At 37.8% G+C, this 25,570-nt stretch overlaps 1 protein-coding gene across 6 annotated transcripts in view; it reads right to left on the bottom strand.

The window, feature by feature from the left end:
- The window catches only part of SLF2 (SMC5-SMC6 complex localization factor 2), a 57,863-nt gene extending 35,919 nt beyond the window's left edge, over positions 1-21,944 (bottom strand). For 3 of the 6 annotated variants that reach the window (XR_008661235.1, XM_055300622.1, XM_055300624.1), the window contains exons 1-9: positions 21,674-21,944; positions 19,068-19,111; positions 17,851-18,584; positions 16,321-16,378; positions 9,916-10,901; positions 8,859-8,929; positions 4,845-4,967; positions 4,280-4,447; positions 3,225-3,327 (exon numbers count right to left, since the gene is read on the bottom strand). Coding sequence is in view for 5 of the 6 variants with exons in the window: in XM_055300622.1 (XP_055156597.1) it covers positions 3,225-3,327; positions 4,280-4,447; positions 4,845-4,967; positions 8,859-8,929; positions 9,916-10,901; positions 16,321-16,378; positions 17,851-18,584; positions 19,068-19,111; positions 21,674-21,813 (2,427 nt within the window). In the remaining variant the exon portion in view is untranslated. Of the gene's footprint in view, positions 1-3,224; positions 3,328-4,279; positions 4,448-4,844; positions 4,968-8,858; positions 8,930-9,915; positions 10,902-16,320; positions 16,379-17,850; positions 18,585-19,067; positions 19,112-21,048 lie in introns of those variants that run through there. The other 3 variants (XM_055300623.1, XM_055300626.1, XM_055300627.1) reach the window with 3 other exon arrangements.
- Between the last annotated feature and the right edge of the window lie 3,626 nt (positions 21,945-25,570).

Here is a 25,570-nt window from a genome sequence, read left to right as displayed (position 1 = left end):
TCAAAGGCATGTTGGAAACAGGACAAGCCTTGGTAACAATCTTTTTTGGGCAGTAATGAATTCTAAGGTAGGCAACACAGTTCATGGAAATAAATAAATATGTAAAGAGGTGTATATAACAATCTAATGTCTATCAATTGAGACTGGGTTAAATAAATCATAGTATAACACTACAACAGAATATGATAAAGCCATTAAAAAGGATGACAACATTTCTACTGACAAAAATACTCAATAATTTGTTATCAGAAATAAACAAGTTACAAAACAGCACATACTCTGTTCATATCGTCATACAGTAATCTATGTACATCCAGAGAAACATCTAGAAAACACTAAAATTTAAGAGCCCCCAGAAACTGGGGTGGCAGTAAGCCTTTAAGAAAATTCTTCTTTCCATTTTACTTGAACTTTGCACAATCAAATGTGAATTCCCTTTGAAAAAATTTTTATTTTTATTTTTTTATTTTTTATTATTTTTTATTTATTTATTTTTAAAGATTTTATTTATTTATTGAGAGAGAGAGAGAGAGAGAGAGAGAGGGGCAGACGGAGAAGCAGGCTCCATGCAGGGAGCCTGATGTGGGACTCGATCCCGGGTCTCCAGGATCACGCCCTGAGCTGCAGGTGGCTTTAAACCGCTGCGCCACCGGGGCTGCCCTGAATAAATTTTTAAAAACTAATGTTTGGGATCCCTGGGTGGCGCAGCGGTTTGGCGCCTGCCTTTGGCCCAGGGCGCGATCCTGGAGACCCGGGATCAAATCCCAAGTCGGCCTCCCGGTGCATGGAGCCTGCTTCTCCCTCTGCCTGTGACTCTCTGTGTGACTATCATAAAGAAATAAAAATTTAAAACTAATGTTTTTCTAGTTTTATATATGCATAAAATCAGGAAAATGCAAACATTTTCATTACATTTTAACAATTAAATTTACAAAACGTTAGGACCATGGATTTCATTCTTTTTTCTTAATGGCTGAATGATATTCCATTGTACATGTACACATGTGTGCACGTACATCTGTATATACTCATCTACTGAAGGACACTTGGGCAGCTTCCATAATTTGGTCATTGTAAATATTGCTGCAACAAATACAGTAGTGTATATATCATTCTGAATTAGTGTTTTTGTATTCTTTAGGTAAGAAGGGTTTAAAAAAACATGAGAACCACAGCATTAAAATAAATTGACATACTTTCTAAAAAAGAAAGTCATAAATTGGTACATCTCTCCATCATGAAAAATGCAATTGAAAAGGAGAGATGAGACAAAGTGTTTTACACAGAAAAAGTGATTAATGAATAATTATTAGTTTAGTTTTTCTTTTTCTTTTTTTTTTTAAAATTTTTATTTATTTATGATAGTCACAGAGAGAGAGAGAGAGGCGCAGAGACACAGGCATAGGAGAAGCAGGCTCCATGCACCGGGAGCCCGACGTGGGATTCGATCCCGGGTCTCCAGGATCACGCCCTGGGCCAAAGGCAGGCGCCAAACCACTGCGCCACCCAGGGATCCCTAGTTTAGTTTTTCAAAGAATAAATATGAAGAGTATAAAAACTACTTATATGAAGACATGCTTATATGTTACAATCAGGGTTTTGAAGGCTATAATGAGGACCCACATCAACAAGATAAAAATTAACACAGATAAATGCAAAGTCTTACTTGTAAGTTTAGGAAAAGATATATTACATAATTAGAGAATGACAAAGCCCTGGCATGACAGCAAATGGAAGTTTTGAACTGCAGTAATAGGAATATGTCAATGGGTAGATGGTAAGAGTCTCACTGGAAACTATTGCTAAGAAGGACCTTATCTAGAGCATATATCCATTTAAGGGGTAAACACTAAGAGTTAAAGGTCATTTAGAAAGATGATCAGTAAAGGGACCAGATATTTAGTGACTGGAGAAAGTTTAGTGTTGGGGGGAGATGAGGGTCATCATCTTTTAAAATAAATGAAAGACTATTAGATGAAGCATATTTTGGGAAGCTCTAGAAAAGATAATTAGTACTACTATATAAAAATCACAGGGAGGCAAGTTTTGATTTAATTAGGACTGTTTGAAAAAAAAAAAAATTACTAGGGTCAGAGTAAGCTCCTGACCACTGGAATTAAAGGCTCCTGCCCCAGAGTCTGCATTGCCTGTTATTTTCCTCTGCCTAGAATGTTCTTTTACCATAAAGTAGCAAGACTCACTCCATTACTTTCTTAGATCTTTACTCAGACCTCACTTACCAATAAGGCCCTCATTATCAATTATCATATATAAACATTCAAAAAATTAAGTTTTCCTCCCACCCTGATACTTCTCTGTATCTACCCTAGCCTACTCTTTCTTCTTAGCACTTAACATCTAACATAATATATCTCTAAATACGCATTCACAGACACACAGACATACAAATTTACTGTTTCCTCTATAGTACTAGAATATGGCTTTCATGACATCAGAAATGTAAATTTTTTCATTGTTGTTCTCTCTAGTACCTGGCACAGCTGGCACTCAAAAAAAAAAAAAACCAGTTATATGAAAAATAATGAATAAAAGGCCCTACTGGAATATCTAGTTCTTGCCAAATATGAGATTGTTTGAAATGCTATCTTAAAGCCCAAAACAGAAACTTATGTTTTTCCCCACTTCATACAACATATTTTTTAATAGTCATATTTTTGATACCACCGATATTTATAAATAAGTTATCATGCAGATAATTAAGTGGATTTAAAAAATAAATCTGAATGAGGAAAAAAAATTTGGTTGCAGACACACACACACACACACACACACACACACACACACACATGGGGAAATATTAGTATACAAGTCAAATCCTAAAAATACATATGCAAGAATCTCCATAAAAATGAGAGAAAAAAATATTTAAAAAAAACCCACAAAGTCCCCCTCCACTCCCCCTAAAAAACAGGTAATGTAAGAATAAGAAGAACTCTTCTAAAACTAACTATAATAGTGATTTGCCAGTGGGATGAAATGTCTTAGGCACAATAAACATTACTATCCCACACATAATCTGCATTTGCATTTCTTTTATAATCTCTTTACATGGACTCTTTTTGCCTCATTTTAACCCACTGAAATCATGAATTTGATTGTGCTTAATTATTTTTTTTCTCTAGTAATGTGTAGATATAATTACATTTTAAGTTTGTTTTTGACTAGGAAATGCAGACAACTATACTTCTCAACATTTTTCTTACCCGAAACAGCCACTTTAACACAGGTACAGGACACTGGACATAGTGATAAGCAGAGGTAAGAAAGCCTTGTGTTGTCAAAAAAATCTGATCTGTTTTTCCTGATCTGAAAAAATAAAGTGAAATCAATGACTGTTACTTTATGGCAAGAAACTTCTACCACCACATCTGACATAACCAGGGAAATGAGCAAGCATACCGTCCTCAGTCCATGGAAGTGGACTCTACTCCAATATGGATGAGTTACTGATAAAGGAAATTCAAATGATGGTCTAATGCTGATCTGTTGGCCTGTCTCCAGATTTATCTAGTGGATAAACTTACATTAGCTGGCAGAGTTGAGAAGGCTCCTATTAAGTCTCAGAGCATCGTCTGCTTTTGCCAGCTTGGGTTTGTACTTCCATAAAACTCAGCACCAGAATTAATGTGATCTCTCTGGATCTGAGATATCATGCATTGAGAGAAATTAGACAACTCGGGCACTGTGATACAGACTGCTAATTGCCCATCCCAACATCTATTCTTGCCTTTCCTCTTGGCAACTGAACCCTGATTTTTAGCTCAGTACACTGGCTCTGCCTGAAACAGAAACCATTTCCCAGCCTTCCTTGTAACTAGGTGTGACCATACTGAGTTCTACCCAACTAACCATAAGTAGAAATGTGTAGGATTTCTGGGAATTTGAATGTAAAGGCTGGAGTACCAGTAGCACCTGAAGCTAAGTCCTTAGGATAGTGGAGAAGAAAGACTATATGGCAAAACACCAGCCCTGGACTCCCTATCTCTGAACTTCTTTCACATTAGAAAGAAATATACTTCTTGTTTTAAGCTACTATTTTGACAGTTGCTGTTATTATACACTGATATTAACCTTAATTAATACCAAGCAACTATCTTACACTGATTCCTATAATTAAATAATAAACACAAAAAGCAACAGTAATAAGGATTAGGAAACTGGATAGGTCATAATAGAAATCAGATTATGTCAGTCAGGAATCTTTTAGGGTAATTTTTAAATAGGAAAAAGTAAAATGTTTTTCTATTTTTCTACTTACTTAAGAATAAGCTTTTCTACAGCGCTCTGTCCTATAAAACCAGAGTCTCTTAAATCCAAGGTATACTGATTGAAAATTTTTCCGGAATTGAGGAAATTAAATATTTCTTCACCTGGGTGATGATCAGGAATAGCATCAATTGTAACTGAAAATTTCTTTAGAAATTCCCTAGAATAAAAAAAGTTATTGAATACCAAATAGTTACATTGGATATGGTTTTGTGTTTAAAGGTTTTGCTGCAAAGAAAACTTTTCTTACGAATGTTAATCCCACATAAGACTATCCCACATAAGAAGACTATCATGGGAACATGTGTTTTGCACCTCCCACTTTTTGCTAGTAATCCATAGCCACTAAATGGGTCTGTGTGAAAAGAAACAATAACCAGGAGAAAAAAATATGTAACTTGGCCTTAACATTTGATCTTCAAATACATTATAGATGGATTAGAAAATGATCACAGACTACGCATTAAGTAAATAACCATCAATGGTCCATTTATTTCACAAGAACAAAATTTAGAAATGTAAACTTAATAGGGTATATATTATGAAAAATGCTATACCTGTGCTCTTCTAAAAGGCCATCCTCATCATCTGTACTGTCTTGATCTCCAATTCTGATGGGGGATTTAATACCTCGGCCCTGCCTTATATCTTCCTGTAGTTGCTTCTGCAGTTCATCTAGCCTGAGAATTGAAAAAGATAGTTTACTTTAAAAATAATCTTTAGGGATCCCTGGGTGGCGCAGCGGTTTGGCGCCTGCCTTTGGCCCAGGGCGCGATCCTGGAGACCCAGGATCGAATCCTACATCGGGCTCCCGGTGCATGGAGCCTGCTTCTCCCTCTGCCTGTGTCTCTGCCTCTCTCTCTCTCTCTGTGTGACTATCATAAATAAATAAAAATTAAAAATAAATAAATAAATAAAAATAATCTTTAGTTTATGTCTAAAAGCAGCACCAAAAAAACAAAACAAAACAAAACAACCTTCCCAAAAAACCCAACCTCTTATTAAAGTACCTTGTTATATGACAAACTTTGTTGCATTGCAGGCCAAATTATGTTACTCTAAACATCAGGATGTAGAAGAGACTTTTACCCAGCTACTGGTATGATATTAGAATAGTATTAGTTGGAACACCTGGGTGGCTCAGTTGGTTAAGTGTCTGCCTTTGGGACATGTCTCAGGGTCCTAGGATCAAGCCCCATGTCTGGCTCTCTGCTTAGCGGAGAATCTACTTCTTTCTCTCCCTCTGCCTCTCCCCCTGCTTGTGCTCTCTCTCAAATAATTAAATAAAAATCTTAAAAAAAAAAAAAAAGAATAGTGTCCTTCACATAGAAGACTTGAATATTTCTTTATAGCTAGGACTTCAAGAATGATATCCAAATCATTTAGAGAAACAGGAAGGAAAAATGGCAAAGAATAATTTGATCATCCCCTTGAATCTTTAATGCTCAGCTGACTTCTAGTAGACCAACAACCTGATAATGTTAATTAGGCTTTCTAGCAGCAGTAATCATTATCAATGTCATCATGGTTACCATCACAACACCTGACACTGAGCCCTTACTATGGGACAGGCACTGTATTGAGAACTTTACGTATTAAATCTTTCAACCCTCACAAGAACCCCATGTGTAGTTTATTACCCATTTGACGTATAAGTAAATAGACATTATTAGGAAAGCTAACTTGCTCAAGCTCACAATGCAGGAACTGGGATTCAAAGCCAGAGAGTCCAGCTCTGGAGTCCTTCCTTATACTGTTTGCCAAGATTAAGTTATCTTAACCAAGGTCCTTATTCCCAGCTCCAGCACCACAGTAGATGAGTATAATATAACAGTAAGTGACTGGTAAATATACTGATCAATACAGGAAAAAGTCAACCATCAGATCAAACTAGCATCTCTACCTCTGGTCTGTACAGTGTTCATTTTAAATAAACAACTTCAGGTCTGACATTACAAATCACATGAATTCATGAGAAGTTTAAAGAATCTTACAATAAAGAGAATTTCTCCAATTTAAAAAGGGGAACACTTCTGACTAATTATAATTCCTATGTTCTATAATTCCTTGTCTATCAAGTTTGAGACACATACATACCAACTTCAAGTCAGTTGAGATTTTTTTTTAAAAGATTTTATTATTTATTTGAGAAAGAGAAAAGAGTGTGCACAAGTGGGGGTAGGGACAGAAGGAGAGGGATAATCAGTGTGGAGCCCAATTCAATCCCAAGACCCCAAGATCATGATCTCAGCCAAAGTCAGATGCTTAACTGAATGAGCCACCCAGGAGCCCAACGTCAGTTGAGGTTTTAGTGAAGTTTTCTGGGCTAGTTTTGTGCATATTGCTTAAATAAGGAATGTATTTTTCCCCCTCATTAACAATAGCAGCTTGTAACTAGTGACACAAATTTTATTAGGTCCATTATGATCTTCAAACTTTTTGATTTCTGTGTGTGTGTAGCAGAGAGAAAGACATAGACAGAGATAGAAGGAGAGAGAAACGTAATTCTAAATTTCTTCCTTGGGACGCCTGGGTGGCTTAGCAGTTGAGTGTCTGCCTTTGGTTCAGGGCATGATCCTAGAGTCCCAGGATCGAGTCCTGCATTGGGGTCCCTGCATGGAGCCTGCTTCTCCCTCTGCCTGTGTCTCAGCCACTCTCTCTCTCTCTGTGTCTCTCATGAATAAGTAAATCAAATCTTTAAAAGAATAAATAAATGAACAGACTTCTTCCTCAAGGGTAACTTGATGTAGAAATACCATGTCTGGCTATGCTGGTTTCAAAATTTGGACTATGTGAACATAAGAATGTTTTAAAAAAAATTCTACCTGTACAAACAAAAAAACCCCAAACAACTCAATTAAAAAATGGGCAAGGGGCACCTGGGTGGCTCAGTCGGTTAAGCATCCACCTTCGGCTAAGGTCATGATCCTGGTCCTGGGATGGAGCCCCAGGGTGGGCTCCCTGCTCAGCAGGGAGTCTGCTTCTCCATCTCCCACTGCCCCTCCCCCATCTCGTGCACACTTTCTAATAAATCAGTAAAAAAAAAGGGGGGGGCAAAGGATCTGAATAGACATTTCTCCAAAGAAGCTATACAAATGGCCAATAAGGACATGAAAAGATGTTCAACATCATTAGTTATTAGGAAACTGAAAATCAAAACCATAACGATGTACCACTTCATACTTTTTAGGATGGCTATTATCAAAAAACCAGAAAATATCAAGTGTTGGTGAATGTGGGAAAACTGGAATCCTTGTGCACTTTCGATGGGAATGTAAATGGTACAGTCATTGTGGAAAACAGTATGGCAATTCCTCAAAAAATTATGTATAGAAACACCATATGATCCAGCAATTCCACTTCTGGGTATATATGTAAATGAGTGCAGACTTGAAGAGACATCTGTACATCCATGTTCACAGCAGCAATACTTCAATAGCCAAAAAATAGAAACAACCCAAGTGTTTATCAAAGGATGAACAGGTAAATAAAATGTGATATATACATTCAATAAAGTATTTAAATTTTTTTTTATTTTTATTTATTTATGATAGTCACACACAGAGAGAGAGAGAGAGAGAGGCAGAGACACAGGCAGAGGGAGAAGCAGGCTCCATGCACCGGGAGCCCGATGTGGGACTCGATCCCGGGTCTCCAGGATCGCGCCCCGGGCCAAAGGCAGGCGCTAAACCGCTGCGCCACCCAGGGATCCCAATAAAGTATTATTCAGCCTTAAAAAGGAAGGAAATTGGGCAGCCCCAGTGGCCTAGCGGTTTGGCGCTGGCCTTTGGCATGGGGTGTGATCCTGGAGACCTGGGATTGAGTCCCACATCAGGCTCCCTGCATGGAGCCTGCTTCTCCCTCTGCCTGTGTCTCTGCCTCTCTCTCTCTCTTTCTCTCTCTCTCTCTGTGCCTGTCATGAATAAATAAAAAATCTTTAAAAAAAAAAAAAAGGAAGGAAATTCTGACACATGCTATAACATGGGCAAATCTTGAAGACACTATGCTAAGTGAAATAGGCCAGTTAAATGGACGAATACTCATTTATATGAGGCACCTAGAATAATTAATTTCATAAAGACAGAAAGTAGAATGGTACTTGCCAAGGGCTGGGGGAAGAGGTGGTTGGGAAATTATTATTTAATGAGTATGGAATTTCAGTTAGGGAAGCTGAAAAAAAGTTCTGAAGATGGAAGGTGGTGATGACTACACAACATGTGAATGTACTTAATGCCACTGAATTGCACATTTAAAAATGATTAGGATGGTAAATTAAATTATACATATTTTATTACAATAAAAAAATATACACAAAAAGTTCTTCCTGTACATTTGATCAAGAATTTCAGCTACCAGTTAAGATACTGGTTATGGTAAGCAGAAAGGAAAAACCATAAAAACCTGATCTTCTGACCCAGCCTATGAACAAGAATACTTTATTTCTAACATAGTTGTAATTATAGTATTAACACAAAATGCATGTTAATTTCTCATGATTTTTAAAGGAAAATTAAAAGCCAGCCACACAAGCAGTATGTTAAATTTACCAAAGTAGTCATGATCTAACTAACCTTTGAGTGTCTTCCATCTCTTTCACTAGCCGGTCTAAAGTATTTGTGTAAGTTCCACTATGACCATGTTCCTAAAACAAGAAGAAAATTTAGGGATACTTTATAACATATCTTAGTAGAAGAATTGGGATGTTTTGAGTTATTCAGAGTACTAAAGAATATTTTCTATTTCAATAACCTAGGCCAGGAGGATACCTTTCTTAGAGAATTTTCACCATCATGCTTTAAGTCTAGTATTTTGTACTGCAGGCAATTTGATTATACCACTTATTAGGAAAGGCACTGCTTATAAAACCCTGCCAGTCTTATGAACTGACTGCAAACACCCGAGGGCTCCATGGCTACCCTGTTTTTATTTTTAAATTCTATTTTAATGGAATCAAACTATTAATTTTTAGGTGTTACCATGGAACATTAACACCTTCCCCACCAAATTTTACAGACATATTATTAGAATTTAATGCAGCTTATTCCCAAGATAGAATGAAGCACTTTAGAAATAAAATTGCACACCACAATTAACAACATTTCTACACTCTACCTTCATTTACAGCAGTGGTCTCCAAAGCAGGGGGTGTGCAAGGTGATCCATTGGGGTGCAGGAAGAAAATAATAGAACTTCTATTTATATGGAACTTCTATAGAAACTCCAGTAGAACTTAGTCTATAGTAACTTCTATATAACTTCTATAGGAAAATACTTTTTTCTTCTTCCTTTTAAATTCTGTTTTTGCATTATGTTTTAGAAAGTACATAGTAGTATAGTGGTACATGTATATTATCTATAAGTATACATATATATTGGAGTACATGCTTAAAAATTTTTTTTACTAATTAGAAGTGTGTGTGATCAAAAAAGTTTGGAGACCACTGATTTACAGTAATAAAACTAAAGATATGGGAAACCCATTAACCAAACAAGAACTATATCAGTTTCAGTCCAATTATGAATAACAAATACTGAATTTTCAAGTAAGTTCTAGCAATTTAACCCTCTTTCACTAATCAATCCAACTTTCCCTCTCCAAGTAAAGATAAATGTCACAGAACTACTTACTGTATAGTCTGATGACTGAGATCTAAGCCCCTTGGAAAGAGGAGGCTTTCCTGTAGATGAAGGAGTCTGATTGAAGTTCAAAGCCATTATTTCTTCCAGTGATTTTAATGTTTCCTCTTCCTCATCACTGTCTAGGTTGTAACCTAAACTTTCTTCATCACTATCAAAATCACCCCTTAGTTTTCTTTTCAGTGCATTGCTACCTGCATTGGAATTTCCTGAACTCTCTTTATCTGAAGGGGCTTTATCTGAAGGCGTTGTAGGGCTTGGGATACATGGCACAACTTCCAAAGCAGCTGGGGGAGACTTTGTAGGAGTGCTATATTCTGAATGCAAAGATCCCCCAGAAATTTTCCCTGAAGATACATTAGAATCAGCTTTATCAGTCTTTGCTTTGTGTTCCTTGTGTTTGGAGGATTCTGTAGAATGCCCAGAACATTCTTTAGATGAGGAACGCTCTTTTTCTTTTTTAGGAACTGGAAGAGTGCAATTTTTAGCATTTAATGGTACCCGAGAGGAACCAGCACTTGGAACATGGGAAAGTAAAGGTAGAAGTTTTGTTTCCTTTGATGCCACAGAGCTAGCACTTTTATTTTTCTGAAGGTTGCTAGCTTTTTTAACTGCAGACTTTTCCTGAGGTAAAGATAAGTGGGGTTTCTGCATCTTAGTCTCTTTGGTACTTGCCACACGGATTTGGTCACTATTCCTGGAAGAATGGTGGCCAGAATTTGAAGGTGCCAAGCCTCCAGAGGAGCGATCAACTTCTTCGCTGGGTTCCTTAGATATATCTTCCAAGCGCAATACATCCCCAGGTGTCTTCAGTGCAATATGTTTTATAAATTTCTCTCTCTGATGTGGTCCGTCAGGACGCTTCTCAAGGAAGGACTCTTTTACTTTTGGAATTATGGATTCTCTTGTGCTTTTCAGATCTGAGTCCACAGAGTTCCTTTTTCTTTTGTCAGGGAATTTATTCTGCTTAGACCCTGCTAAAATTTAATTTTTGCCAGATTAGTGAAAAATATATTTTCCTATAGTAAAGTTTTATTCAGTGAGTGTCTAGAACACTCTGACAAAACGTTTAAATTGTAGAAGTTTAAGCTGAGATCATTCAATGTATGTGGGATAAGGAAAAAGTTAATACTACCATTTATTTATTAACTAATAAAGTACAGGCGTCCAAATTTAAAGCTGATGACAGTGCTTATTTTCTTTTTTTTTTTTAAGATTTTATTTACTTATTCCTGAGAGACAGACAGACAGAGAGAGGCAGAGACACAGGCAGAGAGAGAAGCAGGCTCCATGCAGGGAGCCTGATGTGGGACTCGATCACAGGACTCCAGGATCATGCCCTGGGCCAAAGGCAGGCACTAAACCGCTGAGCCACCCAGGAATCCCCCGACAGTGCTTATTTTCATTCCAAAGCTATTAAAGGTTTGTACACGAACAAAATTTAAGGTGTTGCTCCCCAAAGCACAAAAGCTGTATATCTGTATCAAAGTTCATATATTCTTCCTTAGACCAAGGACTGATTCCAGAAATGTATTACTTCTACATCTAAGCTTATAATACCTTAAAATACATACACGATAACTAGTTTAAAGCAAATTTAAATTTTTCAATTAAAAAAATATCCACCCAAGGCTTTCTTCTCCAGTGTTTGTTTATTCCTTCCTGTGTATCCTTCTAGTCTTTAACTGTGTTATGAACTGTGGCTCCCAAAATGATATGTTGGAACCCTAACTCCAGAATCTCAGAATGTGACTTTAGTTAGAAATAGGAGGGGCACGTGGGTGGCTCAGTCAATTAAGCATCTGCTTTCGGCTCAGGTCAGGATCCTAGGGTCCTGGGACCCAGCTCCTAGTCATGCTCCCTGCTCAACAGAGTCAACAGAGGGCCTGTTTCTCCCTCTCCCTTTGCCCCTCCCCCTGCTCATGTTCTCTACATCTGTCAAACAAATAAACAAAACAAAAATCTTAAAGAAATTTTCTAAAAAGAAATAAAATAAAATTAGAAATAGAGTCTTTACAGGGATAATCAAGTTAGTCATTAGGGTGAGTCCTAAACCAGTTGTTTGGCTTCTTAAAAAGGGGAAATTTCCAGTCTTGAGGTGTTTTATTTTGTTTATACTATCATACCATGAATTCATAGGGAATGGATGGCAGCAGTTCAGGCTCCTTTCCATTGGTTCTCACAAAATGTACTTCTCTGGGTGGAGCAGGCTGGCCTTTTATTTTAGTTAACGTAAGTATCTTTCTCTTTGGCTTACTTCAAAATGGGAAATTTGGACATGGAGACAGACTTGAAGAGGGAAGATGATGTGAAAACACACAGGGAAGGGGCACCTGGGTGGCTCAGCTGGTTAAGTGTTCAACTCTTGATTTCACCCCAGGTCATGATCTCAGGATCCTGGGATTGGGACCTCTCCCTCTCCCTCTTCCGCTGCTCGTGCTCTTTCTCTCTCAAATAAATAAAATCTTAGGGAAAAAAGAAAAAGAAAAGAAAAGAAAACACACCGGGAAAAGATGCCATGTGATAGGAGTGATGCATCTACAAGTTAAGGAATGCCAAGAACTGTAGGCAAACACCAGAACCTAGGAGAGGCAAGGAAGTATTCTTTCCTAGAATTGTTAGAGCAAGGCCCTGATGATAGTCTTAATTTTGGATTTCTACCTTCTAGAACCATGAGAAAATAAATTTCTGTTGTTTTAAGCCACCTAGGTTTAGGTGCTCCATCCAGGAGAACTTTAATAAACCACGTATATTTGCATTAACCAGATTTTTAAAATTTCTTATGGTGTTTAAAAATGTGGTGTAGGGATTCCTAGGTGGCTCGGTGGTTTAGCATCTGCCTTCAGCCCAGGGCATGATCCTGGAGTCCTGGGATCGAGTCCCACATCAGGCTCCCTGCATGGAGCCTGCTTCTCCCTCTCAATCTCATGAATAAATAAATAAAATCTTAAAAATAAAATAAAATAAAATAAAAATGTGGTGTATCATTAATTAAAACCCATTATTCATTGAAGATTACTATTTCTGTAATCAATATTCCCCAAATCAAATTTCTCTCTGCATATGGGCAGATGTCCTCAAATCCCCAACAGTTTGATTAAAACAATAACAAAGGAACTCAAGAGTTAAGCAACTTTTTGGATAGCCTGATCAGTACATAATCTGAAAAACTTTATAAACAGAAAAAAAATCAATTAATGGGCAGTCTGGGTGGCTTAGCAGTTTAACGCCGCCTTGAGCCCAGGGCCTGATCCTGGAGACCCAGGATCGAGTCCCACGAGTCCCATGTCAGGCTCCCTGTATGGAGTCTGCTTCTCCCTCTGCCTGTGTCTCTGCCTCTCTCTCTGTGTCTCTCATGAATAAATAAATAAAATCTTAAAAAAAAAAAAAAAAGAAAAAAAATCAATCAATAACCAAATACCTCTATCTCCATTTTTCTACAGATATCTCCTATTACCTAAAGAAATCATTCCATGCCCACTTAGTTTACTGGGGTTAAATGTCTTGTAAAAAAAGGACAGTAGTATAGGATGAGAAATCAAATGGACTTACACTGAATAAGTTTGGGGTTACAAAAAAAGGCAGCTACAAAGCTGCCAGTTTGAGTTCTGTTCCAGTTCCTAAAGAAGTCAATTTATATACAGATAGAAATGAGAAGGGATGCCTGGGTGGCTCAGCAGTTGAGCTCTGCCTTTGGCTTAGGGCGTGATCCCAGAGTCCCGGGATCAAGTCCCACGTCAGGCTCCTTGCATGGAGCCTGCTTCTCCCTCTGCCTATGTCTCTGCCTCTCTGTGTGTCTCTCATGAATAAATACATAAAATCTTTAAAAAAAAAAAAAAAAAAGAAGAAGAAATGAGAAATTCCTGATTTTTCAGGAATTGAAGACCTGACCAGGAGGAGAGAAAAACTGTTTATGGGCAAAGTTTAGGAAAAATCAGCTTATTAAGAGGTTTTGACATCTAGAATTGAAGGAAGTTGAACTGGTACTTAGGTAAGCTCCTCTTTTTTGCAAGCTCTCTAGGGCAGCGGGCTAACTACATGATTCCTTTTGCATCACTTGTACAAACTGTAGACTGTCTAAGAACATTTCAAGTTTCTATTCATATATAAAACAGAGAAGACAGGGATTGAGTTTGTAAATAGAAAAAAAGTAAAAGTTCAAATATTCATTAATAGGGGATTGGTTACTAATAAATTATAGAATAAACAAAGGATGAATTAATTCAGACCTCAGAATGAAGCCCAAGGACAGGATTCTGGAAGACTAAACAGCTAAATGCCTTTACCAACATTTCTGAAATCCTCAATTTGTGTGTGATTAATAAATGTGTGATTATGTGTATCATCATCACAACTGAGAAATATAATAGCAGTAATTTGAACAAGACGGTATATTTGAATTATTAAGATTTACTATCAGATAAAGATAAGTATTCTTCAGGTTATCTAGAGTGAAACAGCCTCTTATGTCCTTTATATTCTGTTGACAGTGAAATGCAGTATATATGTGTATTTATTAGAAAGCACAGTATGATAATTAAAAAAGAATTATGAAGCCTGAAAAATATTAGAAATAAAAACGTAAGTGAAGGTAACTTCTTAAATCTGCTTGTGAAAATATGCAGAAAACATCTTTTTCAAGCACTGTTCAAAAACTGCAATATGTGGAACTGTAGAAATGAAACTACTTCATTCACCACTGATGAAATCAGCAAACCTATGAACTGAAGAGAATTTTTATTTTAATCATTACTAAAAAAAAGCTGAAAAGCTTGGTGGCAAAACTACCACCAGCAGCCCTTTATACTGGCAGAGCAAGCCTAAAAATATTTTGTTTTTCCATTCACCTCACTGGAAAGTGATCATTTATTACAAATGTGTAATAAAGTGAGTACAGGGACAATCTCATGCCTGAGAATTTTTTGTTTTTGTACTTCAAATGTCAAAATTCAATGAAATTTGATCACTAAAAATCAATGACACTATAAAAATTAAATAAAAATTTAAAAAACTACATAAAACTTCAAATTTATTCCTGTATCCTAAAGCTCTTTCTACGATGGTAAACTATGGTTTCAGCCTTGGCTGAACATTGATTATAACACTTGAGATTGCCTGCTCAAAATGCAACACACCTCTGGAATATATAGTTTTACATGAAATCTGAGGAACAAGGAGTCACATCTGTCTCTTTGTACCTGTTTCCTCATCTTTAAAAGTAACCATCTTTTAAGGATGAAAGTCAAATGAATTAAAGCACAGAGAACACGGCATGACACACAATAAGTGTTCAATAAATGCTGGCTATTACCATTATGTCCACTCTATCTTACTGAATATGGAAATTTGTAAAATCCATTTTGCAATGTTTGCAATCATGGCAAAAAAAAAATCTGATGTATCAGACTATTAACAGTTGTTATTTCTGGGAGCCTTTCATTTCCTGTGTTATAAATTTCTGCAATGTTTGACTTTTACACTGTTCTATTTCCTAGTTAAAAAAAGATAAAGATATCTTAAGAATTACTGAATTAATGGTAGTATTTATTATATATTTCCTTAACCGACAGATACAAAAAGTACAAACTAAATATAAGTGTACTTGAAATTTGGTATTAAAAAGTTATTTTTGGGACACCTGGGTGGCTCGATGGTTTAGTGCCTGCCTTCGGCCCAGGGAGTCCCAGGATCGAGTCCCACATCAGGCTTCCTGCATGGAGCCTGATTCTCCCTCTGCCTGTGTATCTCTGCCTCTCTCTGTGTGTGTCTCTCGTTAATGAATAAATAAAATCTTTAAAAAAAAAGTTTTCTTTGTATATGAAATATTAGGAAACACTGTTTTGGAGCATGAGAACAGTTTCAACCTTATACAAACCATCTAAATACCAAAATCTCAGATAGTCCACAATTTCAATAATATTAAGACTATGCTTCTTACTATAGCTAAGATTCAGTAGTAGTACACTGAATACCAAAATGAGAAACATGTTGCTAGGAAAAGCAAAAAAAAGTCAAGGCAAACCACAGGTTACACATACTAATTCAAGGACTATACTTTTTGAATTTAATTTTACCAAACTTTTTTTTTTTTTTTTTTTAAATTCATGAGACACACAGAGAGAGAGAGGCACAGGCAAAGGCAGAGGGAGAAGCAGGCTCCATGCAGGGAGCCTGACGTGGGATTCGATTCTGTGTCTCCAGGATCACACCCTGGGCTGAAGGCAGCGCTAAACTGCTGAGTCATCCAGGCTGCCCCAATTTTACCAAACTCTTAACTAAATCTGAGACATTCGATTTCCCTCTAGGAAGGAAACTGCATATTTAAACAAATTTGTTTTAAAAAGGTGCCACTGATACAATTTTATTTAAAAATTGATAAATTAATTTTGATTCTACCTGAAGCAGGTTCCCATGAATCAGAAGAGGACCTTTTCCTTGAGAAATGTCCATTTTCCTATCAGCAAAATGAGAAAAAATTAATTAGGAATGGGGGCCAGTAAAGAATGTGAACTTTTCTTCATAACTTTAAACAGATTCTAGACCAAATAAAGCAAGCACTTATATTTGGAGGTAAGTTCAAACTTCTGTAGTAAAATATTTTAAACTCTTAAGTTTTATAAAAAGAGCATTTATATTATAAAAACGTAAGGATGTATAAAAATACAGTTTTCAAATGCAAATTTACAGATTTATATTAACTCAAGATTGTATTAGAACACTATACCATGATTTTGATAAAGTTATAATAACCCTAATATTTGTCAACTAAATGGACATAACACAGGGGTGCCTGGGTGGCTCAGTCAGTTAAGTCTCTGACTTTGGCTCAGAGCATGTTCTCAGGGTCCTAGGACTGAGCAGGTGAAAGACTCCCCACTGAGCGGGGAGTCTGCTTATCCCCCTTCCTCTGCATGTGTGTGCTTTTTCAAATAAATAAAATCCTTAAAAAAAAAAAAAAAGGACACAATGGACTCTTCAATACTGCAGTTCAAGTACTGATTGATGCTCAACCAAACACTGAAATCTTCTAAGAAAGGACCAGATGTTACTAACCTTTATGGTTAACAAATCTCACTGTTGGAAGACACCAAAACTCCTTGCAAACAAACCCTAGAGTTTACAAGTATGTTTTCCAGCAACATACAAGGCAACACTCTCCATTTACTCCTAAAATGTCATGGTTTGATTTTCTTTTGGTCTGATTTTAAAATCTCTTAGTATCTTATCAACATAGGCCTTTCTTGATATCCGATCTTCCAGGAAACACTGTATGTAGAGAAGTTCTTTGAAACAAAGGTACTTGTCTTTCTAGGGGAGAGGGTCAGCTTTTATGATAATCTAGCTTTAATCTTTTCTCAAGGGATAGCTTTCTAAGTATTACCATATAAGTTGTCTACCACCCATTCTCAGGTATTTAGGACCAGTGATTCTCAAAACTTTAAAGTACATCAGAATCATCTGGAAGGCTTGGTAACTGCAGACTGCTGGACTCTTGGCTCCAATTTCTGGTTCAGTGAGTCTGAGGTGGGGCCTAAGAATTTGCATTTCTAAGTTCCCAGGTGATGCTGATGTTGTTAATCCAAGGACCACATTTCGGAAATTTCTGTTCTAAACCATTTCCTACTGTTTTAGATTTTCCATTCCTTCGCACAGCCTAATTTAAAAATGACTATAAACTTGCCTAAAAAAAGAATGTTTTCTTTCTTAAGAAAGATCTTTGTTCATGGTCTGAAAAAAGGGCAAGAAACACTACTGAGTCCTATGGACAGCTGGAGGAAACCTAATGGAGTTTAGGTTTTAAAAAAACTGTATATCAGCATTTGCTTAACAAGAGATACTAGTATGATGTCAACAATTATTTCTAAATTTAGCATTCTAAATATAATAAAGCAATAGCGAAGCTAATTCAGTAATTATTACACATACCAGGTTTGAAAGATTACTTTTTCCAGCTGTGACGTCATTCTGTTTACTTTGTTCCTGCCTTGGTTTACATTTTCTTTCTATACTAGAGGATTTTAAGGAAAGATTGCTTGCTTCTGAGAAAGAATTTTCTGAGTTGATTCTCTGTTCCATTTGTTCCCTTCTCAACTTCTTTAGTTCTCTTTCTCTGCAGTAAGAAGCTAATGACAACCGGAATTTAGCGCCCAGTGGACTTTCTCCTGGGTGGTGCCTGGATAAGCTGCTCCTGCTGCTAAGACTTCTAGAGCTGTTCTTGAAGATGTCAGCTTCTGTCACTGTGGCCTGCTTTTTGGAATCTGCACTGGTCTTGTCCCGATCTCTATCATTCTTCTCCCTGCTATTTTCATGAATGAACAGCGACTTTCTTCTCTCTGGAGATCGATGTTTTTTCTTCAGTGCCTTCATCTCCTTTGATAAGCAATATGGAGGAACATAGACTTCTGTAACCGCCTTAGGATATTTGGTGGCTATTGACACACAAGGCTGACGTGATTCATGTATACCACCATCTTTATGGTGCTCTTTAACACCTTTCATAAAAGCCTCTAAAATAGTGCCCTTTTCTGATGGCACCCTTTTGGGTTTAGACTTTTTTGGTGAGGATAGTTTCCTTTCAAACTGCTCTGTCCCAGTGATGGACAATCCACTTCCTCCATATTTGATGTCTGATTTTTGTGGAGAATCCAACATATGTCTGTCTAAATAGCCAATTAAAACACAAATTGCATGTTATTAAAAATAACAAACTATTACATTTTGTATATACTTTTAAATTAATAGTATTTAAAATACTAAGCTATCACAAAAATTTTCAAATTCATATTTAAATGATGATACACATTTTATGGGGGGGAATTCAGACACAATCTATTTAATAACCTTACTTTCATAAACTCCCTTTTGCTATTTCTTGTAAGCTCACCATGGCTCTATTTATGTTACTGTATCAAGAGAATCAAAATAGTATGCCTTATGAACATTGTTGACTGACATATTTTAAATATAATAACAGCAAAAAGCTTCATGGTTAGAATTTATCTTTGAAAAAAACCCTGCATCTTTATTATATTTTCAACTTGAACATTATGCTTAATTAAGTAAGAGCTTAGAGAAATTTGAAAATTGAATCCATCTCCCTCTTGAAAAGATCCTGCAAAAAAATGCATTAGTGGTATACATACCTTGCTTTGAAGCTGGTTTGAAGAAATCTATAATTGACTGCTTCCTGAAAATAAAAGCATAACTAATATGGTATCACACAAGCAAACATTAAAACCTCAATAATTCAGATTAAGGTGAGAATAATAGTAGATTTATAGAATATAGATTGGATTTAATCAAGTTCTGACAGTGGCAATAATGCTTTCCTAAGTTGATTATAAAAAACTGAAAATATAATTTACCATTTCCTGTAGAAGCAAATTTATAAAAGCACAACTGAGACTTAGATAACCTATAGTACTACAATGATTAACATTGGAATATGGATCCAGGGAATTGACAGTATACTTCCTACGACTGAAAATCATGAGGGGATCTGATCCTATTGCTTGGTATCTCCAATGACTGATACAAAATAATGCTCAATAGATGTTTGCTGAATGAATAAACAGAGATTATAAAAACTGAGTAAAACCTAAACAGATTCATAACAAGAGCAGATGACAGAATGGCAATATCAGTGATTGGGCCTATCTAGGGAGGCAGCTGAATTGAAGTGCATGCTGGCCAAAAGGCAGAAAGGATCAAGTGCCAAGCCTGTATTATCTTCTTTGTACACTACAGTATGATGTTAATCTAAGTTAAACAACAGAAATTAGAATGAGTCTTCACAACTAGTGTTTCAAAATCTTAACTTTTATATAAAAATTCTTAAGATATTTGCAAAAATAACATATTGCCTAGGGAAAACACAAAACAAGAGAAAAGGAAGAAAGTGAACAATTACAAAAACCAACTGTTTTAATTTTTAAGGATATCTGTACCTTACAGTAACACAAAAGTGAACCATATTACCAGAATTTGTATTCGGATTGATGTATTTAGAATTATTTGTCAGCTGCATAAGGAGGAATGTCATCATATGTAGAGCAAAAAATTAACTTCCTGGCAAAATTCTGATAAAACATATTCATTTTACTTAAAGAGAAGCAGTACACTATCAGTTTCCCTAAACAATTATCCACAGTGAGGTTGGAATGCTCAGACAAAACTTGAACAATCCCAGTCCTTTGTATGTTCACAGGTCACATAAGAAGAGCAACACCCATCTTTAATGGTTTACTAAGAGTCCACAATGTTTGTGAGATGTTGGTAGAAAAGCTAACTGGTTATGAAACGAGTATCAATGACAGACTAAGGAAGAATCTATGCATTTGTTTTTATAAAATATAAAAAATCAATGCCACAGGAGAATAAAGGAAGAAATGCTAGAGGTTCTGCAAACTGGTAAAGGACGATGCCTTCCATTACTGGTTGAGGAAAGAGATGGAAACGGATTAAGAAGTGGCTAATTCAAAACAACACTAAATATGCTTTTACAGTAATCACTAAAAGAAAGTATATTATATCTTAAAATTTTAGATCCCAGGCTCCTTTTCGAGTAATACAACAGAGGGAAAATGGTTTTGGGTAAAACATACAAGAAACCTGTAAAATAACCATGAATATAACTTTCAAGTAGGAACAGTTCTCTAATTTCATATGCATAGAATTGTCCATTAGTTATTTATAACTAGCTCTTTAAAATTATAACAGCTCACAAGCCCTTACCTGAAAATTTGGGATAAAATATGTTTTTGAATTTGAATTTACTGGATTTTAGAAAGGGGGGGCAACTCGGATGCATTACATAAAGCCCCCAGTGGGGTCTGACACTGCACCCCGAAGCATACACCAATATTTCTCCAGCAAAGCTTACAAATACACTCAGTGTGATAAAGCCCATATATAGTCTTCCATTACTTCTAGTCAGATTTGGCTGCCAAGTAAGATGTGGTGCCAAACTTACTGAAAACTTTTGATTTTCATAGCATCCTGGCTTCCACAATTAAGATAAGGGATTGTGGACCTGTACCACAACATTAGAAGATAAACTTACTGTGACACTTAAGTTACAAGCTTTTTAAAACTTAAAATAAAAAAGACAGTACCAAGTGCGTAGAGAATTTAAACATCTTTTATTGTCAGAGGATGTCATTTGATAAAACTCCCCATCTCGTTACAAAGCTCCCACAAAATCTTCACAAAAAAAATCTAGCCTCTTGGAGAGGCGGAAAGCTGCCGAAGGAAAAAACATATCACATTCCAAATCTGCATGTTAAGTATGAATTATCGTGCATACTGGACTATAAAGTAATTAATGGAAGGGTCTCCCTCGTCACATCGTACATAATTCCACCCACAATTTAGAAAAGATTTTACACTATTATGCTACTCCGATCAGCAGAACTGAACGTACAAAAAAACCACCTCAATATGCACTTAGCAGTTAGGGCCCCGGGTCCAGCTCTCGGAAAGGACAAAAATCACGGTCTACCTAAGGCGGGTTCTCCGTAGCCACCCAGGCTGTGGTCACTACACCGAGACCTGCGTCCCAACTACAGAAAAAGAAACTCGAAGTCCCAGAAGCCCCCGCGCGGAGGCGGGGCAGGGGTTTGCCAGGCCCCGGAACGCCGAGGCCTGAGCTCGCGGAGGATGGCGGGAACTGAAAGAGCGGGCGTCCGCAGTCCTCCCTCATACCCTTGCCCCCGCGACCCGGCCCCTTCTCCAACCCTCTGCACGGTACCTGTCCCCAGGACTCTTTGTTCTCTTTCCCGCTGCAGCAGGGGCGGTACTACCGGGTCTCAGATGGCAGCGCGGGGGCGACGACCCCGGGGCTGGGGATGAGGGGAAACCTGGCCTAGCGGGCATGCAGCGCCTTGTCATGTCGGCGCCGCTGGCGACGGCGGCATGAGCTGTGGCTGGAGAAGTTGGGTGCGTGGTTGCCGTCTTGCTGCTGGGACTCGGGGAGGCTGTCGGAGCAGAGTTGGGCGGCACCCCCTTCTCTCTTCATGGCGGTTCTCTCTCTTCGGAAGTGACTCCTGTGTGAGCGGGAAGGAACCTGAGGACCAACAGGGGGCGGGTCTTACTTGAAGGGTCGCACTCTGACTGGCTGCCGCGCCGGTCTTTCCAGTAGTGGAGCAATAGAAAGCGGCAGCCTCTCGGGAGAAGGCGGGGCTTCGAGAAGGAGAGGGGGTAGGAAAACTGCCCCCCCCGTCACGTGCGCGGCTGGGGGTGGGGGGGTGGGAAGCGCACAGTAGCATCCGGGCCGCGACGGCCTCGGCGGGCACGCGGGGGCGAACCAGCGCGAGCCGCTGCGGGCGCTGCGGCAGCTGGCGACAGCCGCCTGTTCGAGGACGAAGGTCGAGGTTTGCATTAGCAAACCCGAGCCCGGCAGCTGCCCTCAGTGAGGATGGCCAACGGTTGGGCTTCCTGTGTCATACAATTGTGCCTCAGAAATCCCCAGCTGCTCATTACATCGTCTCTTTAACATCTTAGGCCAAAGTGCCCTAATGCTGTCACCATTTCCTTGGTAATCTGCACAGCCCAATCTGAAGTCTTGTCCATTCTGTGAGAGTTCTTGTTAACGTGTTGTGGTGGGTGCTTTTTCTCTTAAGGGGGGAAAAAAACCACTGAAATAGAGGCTGTTTTTCTTCCACAGAAGCATTTTCTCAGCTGTTGAAATGAGTTATCCATGAAGTCTGCAACCCGATTCCTTGGAGATTTTTGAAAGGAACATAGGGTCAGCTTTCAATTACCCATGTTAAGTGTGGACAGCATAGATTAGTGAAAGCTGCCAGCAATCTCCAAATCTCCTTTGTAACGGGCTTGTGAGTTGGAGGCTGTCAGCCAGGGTTTTTCTTACAGATGGAGACTGGTCAGAATATTTCTGAGCCTCAGTTTCTACATCTATAAAATGGCTTTCTACTTTTCTGGGAAATTGTAAACTATAGGATAAGCAGTGTAAACGTCACAGTTTGGAGTCTGTCGTATAATAAGTATTGAGCAAATTAGCGTTCCTTCTCCTTTGCTCTTTAGACCTACTCTTACATACTTTACTATAAAAATCTCCCAGAAAAAAATAAAAAAATAAAAATCTCCCAGAGACAGATCAGATATTGACATCTTATATACACAGACATATAATATATGTAATATACTAATAGTTGTAATGCACTGTTATGACATATATGTCAAACCAAAATACCAATCTTCAAGATGTCCAAGCTTTGATTGGCAGGCCTGTTCAATCATCTGGGTGGAAGAAAATATTAAATGACAGAAAAGAATTTAGGTCTTCAAAGTTTATTGTACTGAGATTTGACTGCCTCTGTAGCTAAGTAAGGCTGACTGACCTGAGGTTCACCTCTTTTCCTTTCTGTTTAGCCCTTAGGAGGAAGAATTAATGAGGAATAAAAATGGCCCACAAAGTTGTGAAGTATAGGGTAAAAGATAAACAGTGAACATACAGATCTCTCATACATCAAAAAAAAAAAAACCATATACGCAGCTATATACGATGTAACAGGAATGCAAGGAAGGAAATAAATAAGGGGCATTTTTCTGTTAATAAGTGAGAAGTTATTGTACCTAGCATCATTCTTTACCTAACAAAGAATATAATAGATGCTTGAAATGTGTTGAATAATGATTTGCACATTTGTTTATTTGGGGTTTTTTACATGTATTATTTCCTATCTCTTGTATTAGCACTTTCTGTTGGGTGTTGTTACACTAGTAAATTCTTGTTTCTATAATGGCACATCTACAAAACATTTACTCTGATACATTTCACTGCATGCTTGGTCCATAAGAAAAAGCGATGCATAATAAAACAATATACTACATGATCAATCAGTTGCTTTTCTTGGATTATTGTATTTGAATCATCTGACCTCCAAGGTATCACTTTAAAGTCTGTACTCATGCTACCAAACAATAGTTTTCACATTTTCTTAATCTGAGCAACAGATTATGGAGTTAAGTGAGGCAAGAAATCCCTTGATCAATAAATGGAGATGGAGTCATAATGAAAACACAATTTTAAAAATCTCTTCTTAACAGGGAAGTAGTTATCTAAATCCTCAATAAGCATCAAGGCTCTTCTTTGTTTAAGCTGTGTTTGAAAATGATACAGATTTGGCCACAGGGTGAAATATGTTCAACATACTAAGTAGAACTGCTGGGAGCCTTTCAGGTTCTTTTTCCCCCCAATAACATCGGGCAGTCTATTTTGTAATTTTGCTCCTTCTCCTCACATTGAGTGTGTACATATGCTGGATGCACAGATTGTTCATGTAGGGTTCATATAGTGGGCCAGAAATAGGTAGCCAGGAGCGGTACACCAAGGGAAAGATCAGGTGTTTGCATGTGAGGAAGGCATGAGGACAGTAGAACTGGAGTGGGGCTGGGGAGAGAGGATGATGAATAAAGGAGACAAAACTGAATTAGAGACTTAAGACAAAACTTCAGCCAGGATTGGATAAAGAATTTGGAGAAATTAAGGCCAGATGACCACAAAAGGCTAGTTTGAGAAGATTCCTAGGAATACAGGTGGGGATGAGGAAGCAAAAACCATAGGAATGGAGTGGCATCTCAGCTCAGTCTGGCACCCTGAATTGTTAAAGACCCTAAGGAGGAATGCAGACTCTGGCCTTGCCAGGAATGGATGGAGCAGCAGCCGAAACAATGTTACAGGAACAGCAGATCAAGTTTGCTGGGAGTGTGATGGGAATCCTGGGAGAAGTGACTGGACAACTGATGCCAGTGATTGCAAGCAGTCACAAAGAAAACAAAGTGGACAAAGCTGGCTCACACCCTACCTTAGCAGGCAAGGAGGAGAAGAACAAAAGGTCAGTAAGTTACAAAGAATGTTACTAAAGAGAACTAAAGTAAGAGTAACTTCTGGTTCTACAGTAATGATGCACTTTTGCTCTGAGATGGCTACCCTCTGGTAAATTTCAAGGCTTTTATTGGAGGGTTCTCTAGGGCAGGCAGAGAGACAAAGATGGGTTTACTGGGGAGCTGCCTGCTGAAGACCAAGACTGTATGTGTGGAGGGGAGGGTAGATGGACCTGGGAAGGAGGATAAGGAACAGACCCAGAGAAACAGGAAATAATTAACTTGAACGCCTGACAGAGAAAGACCACGTGATGATCTAAAGAAGGAAAGGCGAACTCCTGCTTTTCAAGATCCACAGGGTTCACTTTGCAAATGGATGCCGAACTCAAAACTGCCCAACAAGCGTGTTTGGAAAAAGCACTGGCTTGGTTTTTAAGGGGCTGCTAGGGAAATGCCAAATGTAATATAATGTAATGTCATATAATCTAAATTTCCTGGGAATAATTAGTAACACTCTGAAAAAGCAGATCTGATGTTAGGGAAAGTATGTTTCTTGCTATTTCATTATGGAATGATGCAAGATAATATTTCCTAAACTTTAAACACAAGTAACATATTTGTGATTTTTGACATACCTAAAAATTTCCTGTATCATTATAAATCAATCTTAAACACATTTATTTTGGAAGAAACCTTAAGATCATTTCCATAAATTAAAAAATCAGTATCACTTGGAAAATGGAAGCAAACTGTAGAAACTAATAAAGAACTAAATAAGAACTAGAAAAAATATCTCTCCATG

Source organism: Nyctereutes procyonoides, unplaced genomic scaffold, assembly GCF_905146905.1.
Source record: "Nyctereutes procyonoides isolate TBG_1078 unplaced genomic scaffold, NYPRO_anot_genome, whole genome shotgun sequence".
Lineage (NCBI taxonomy): Eukaryota > Metazoa > Chordata > Mammalia > Carnivora > Canidae > Nyctereutes > Nyctereutes procyonoides.
This window is presented reverse-complemented; position numbering and strand designations above follow the sequence as displayed.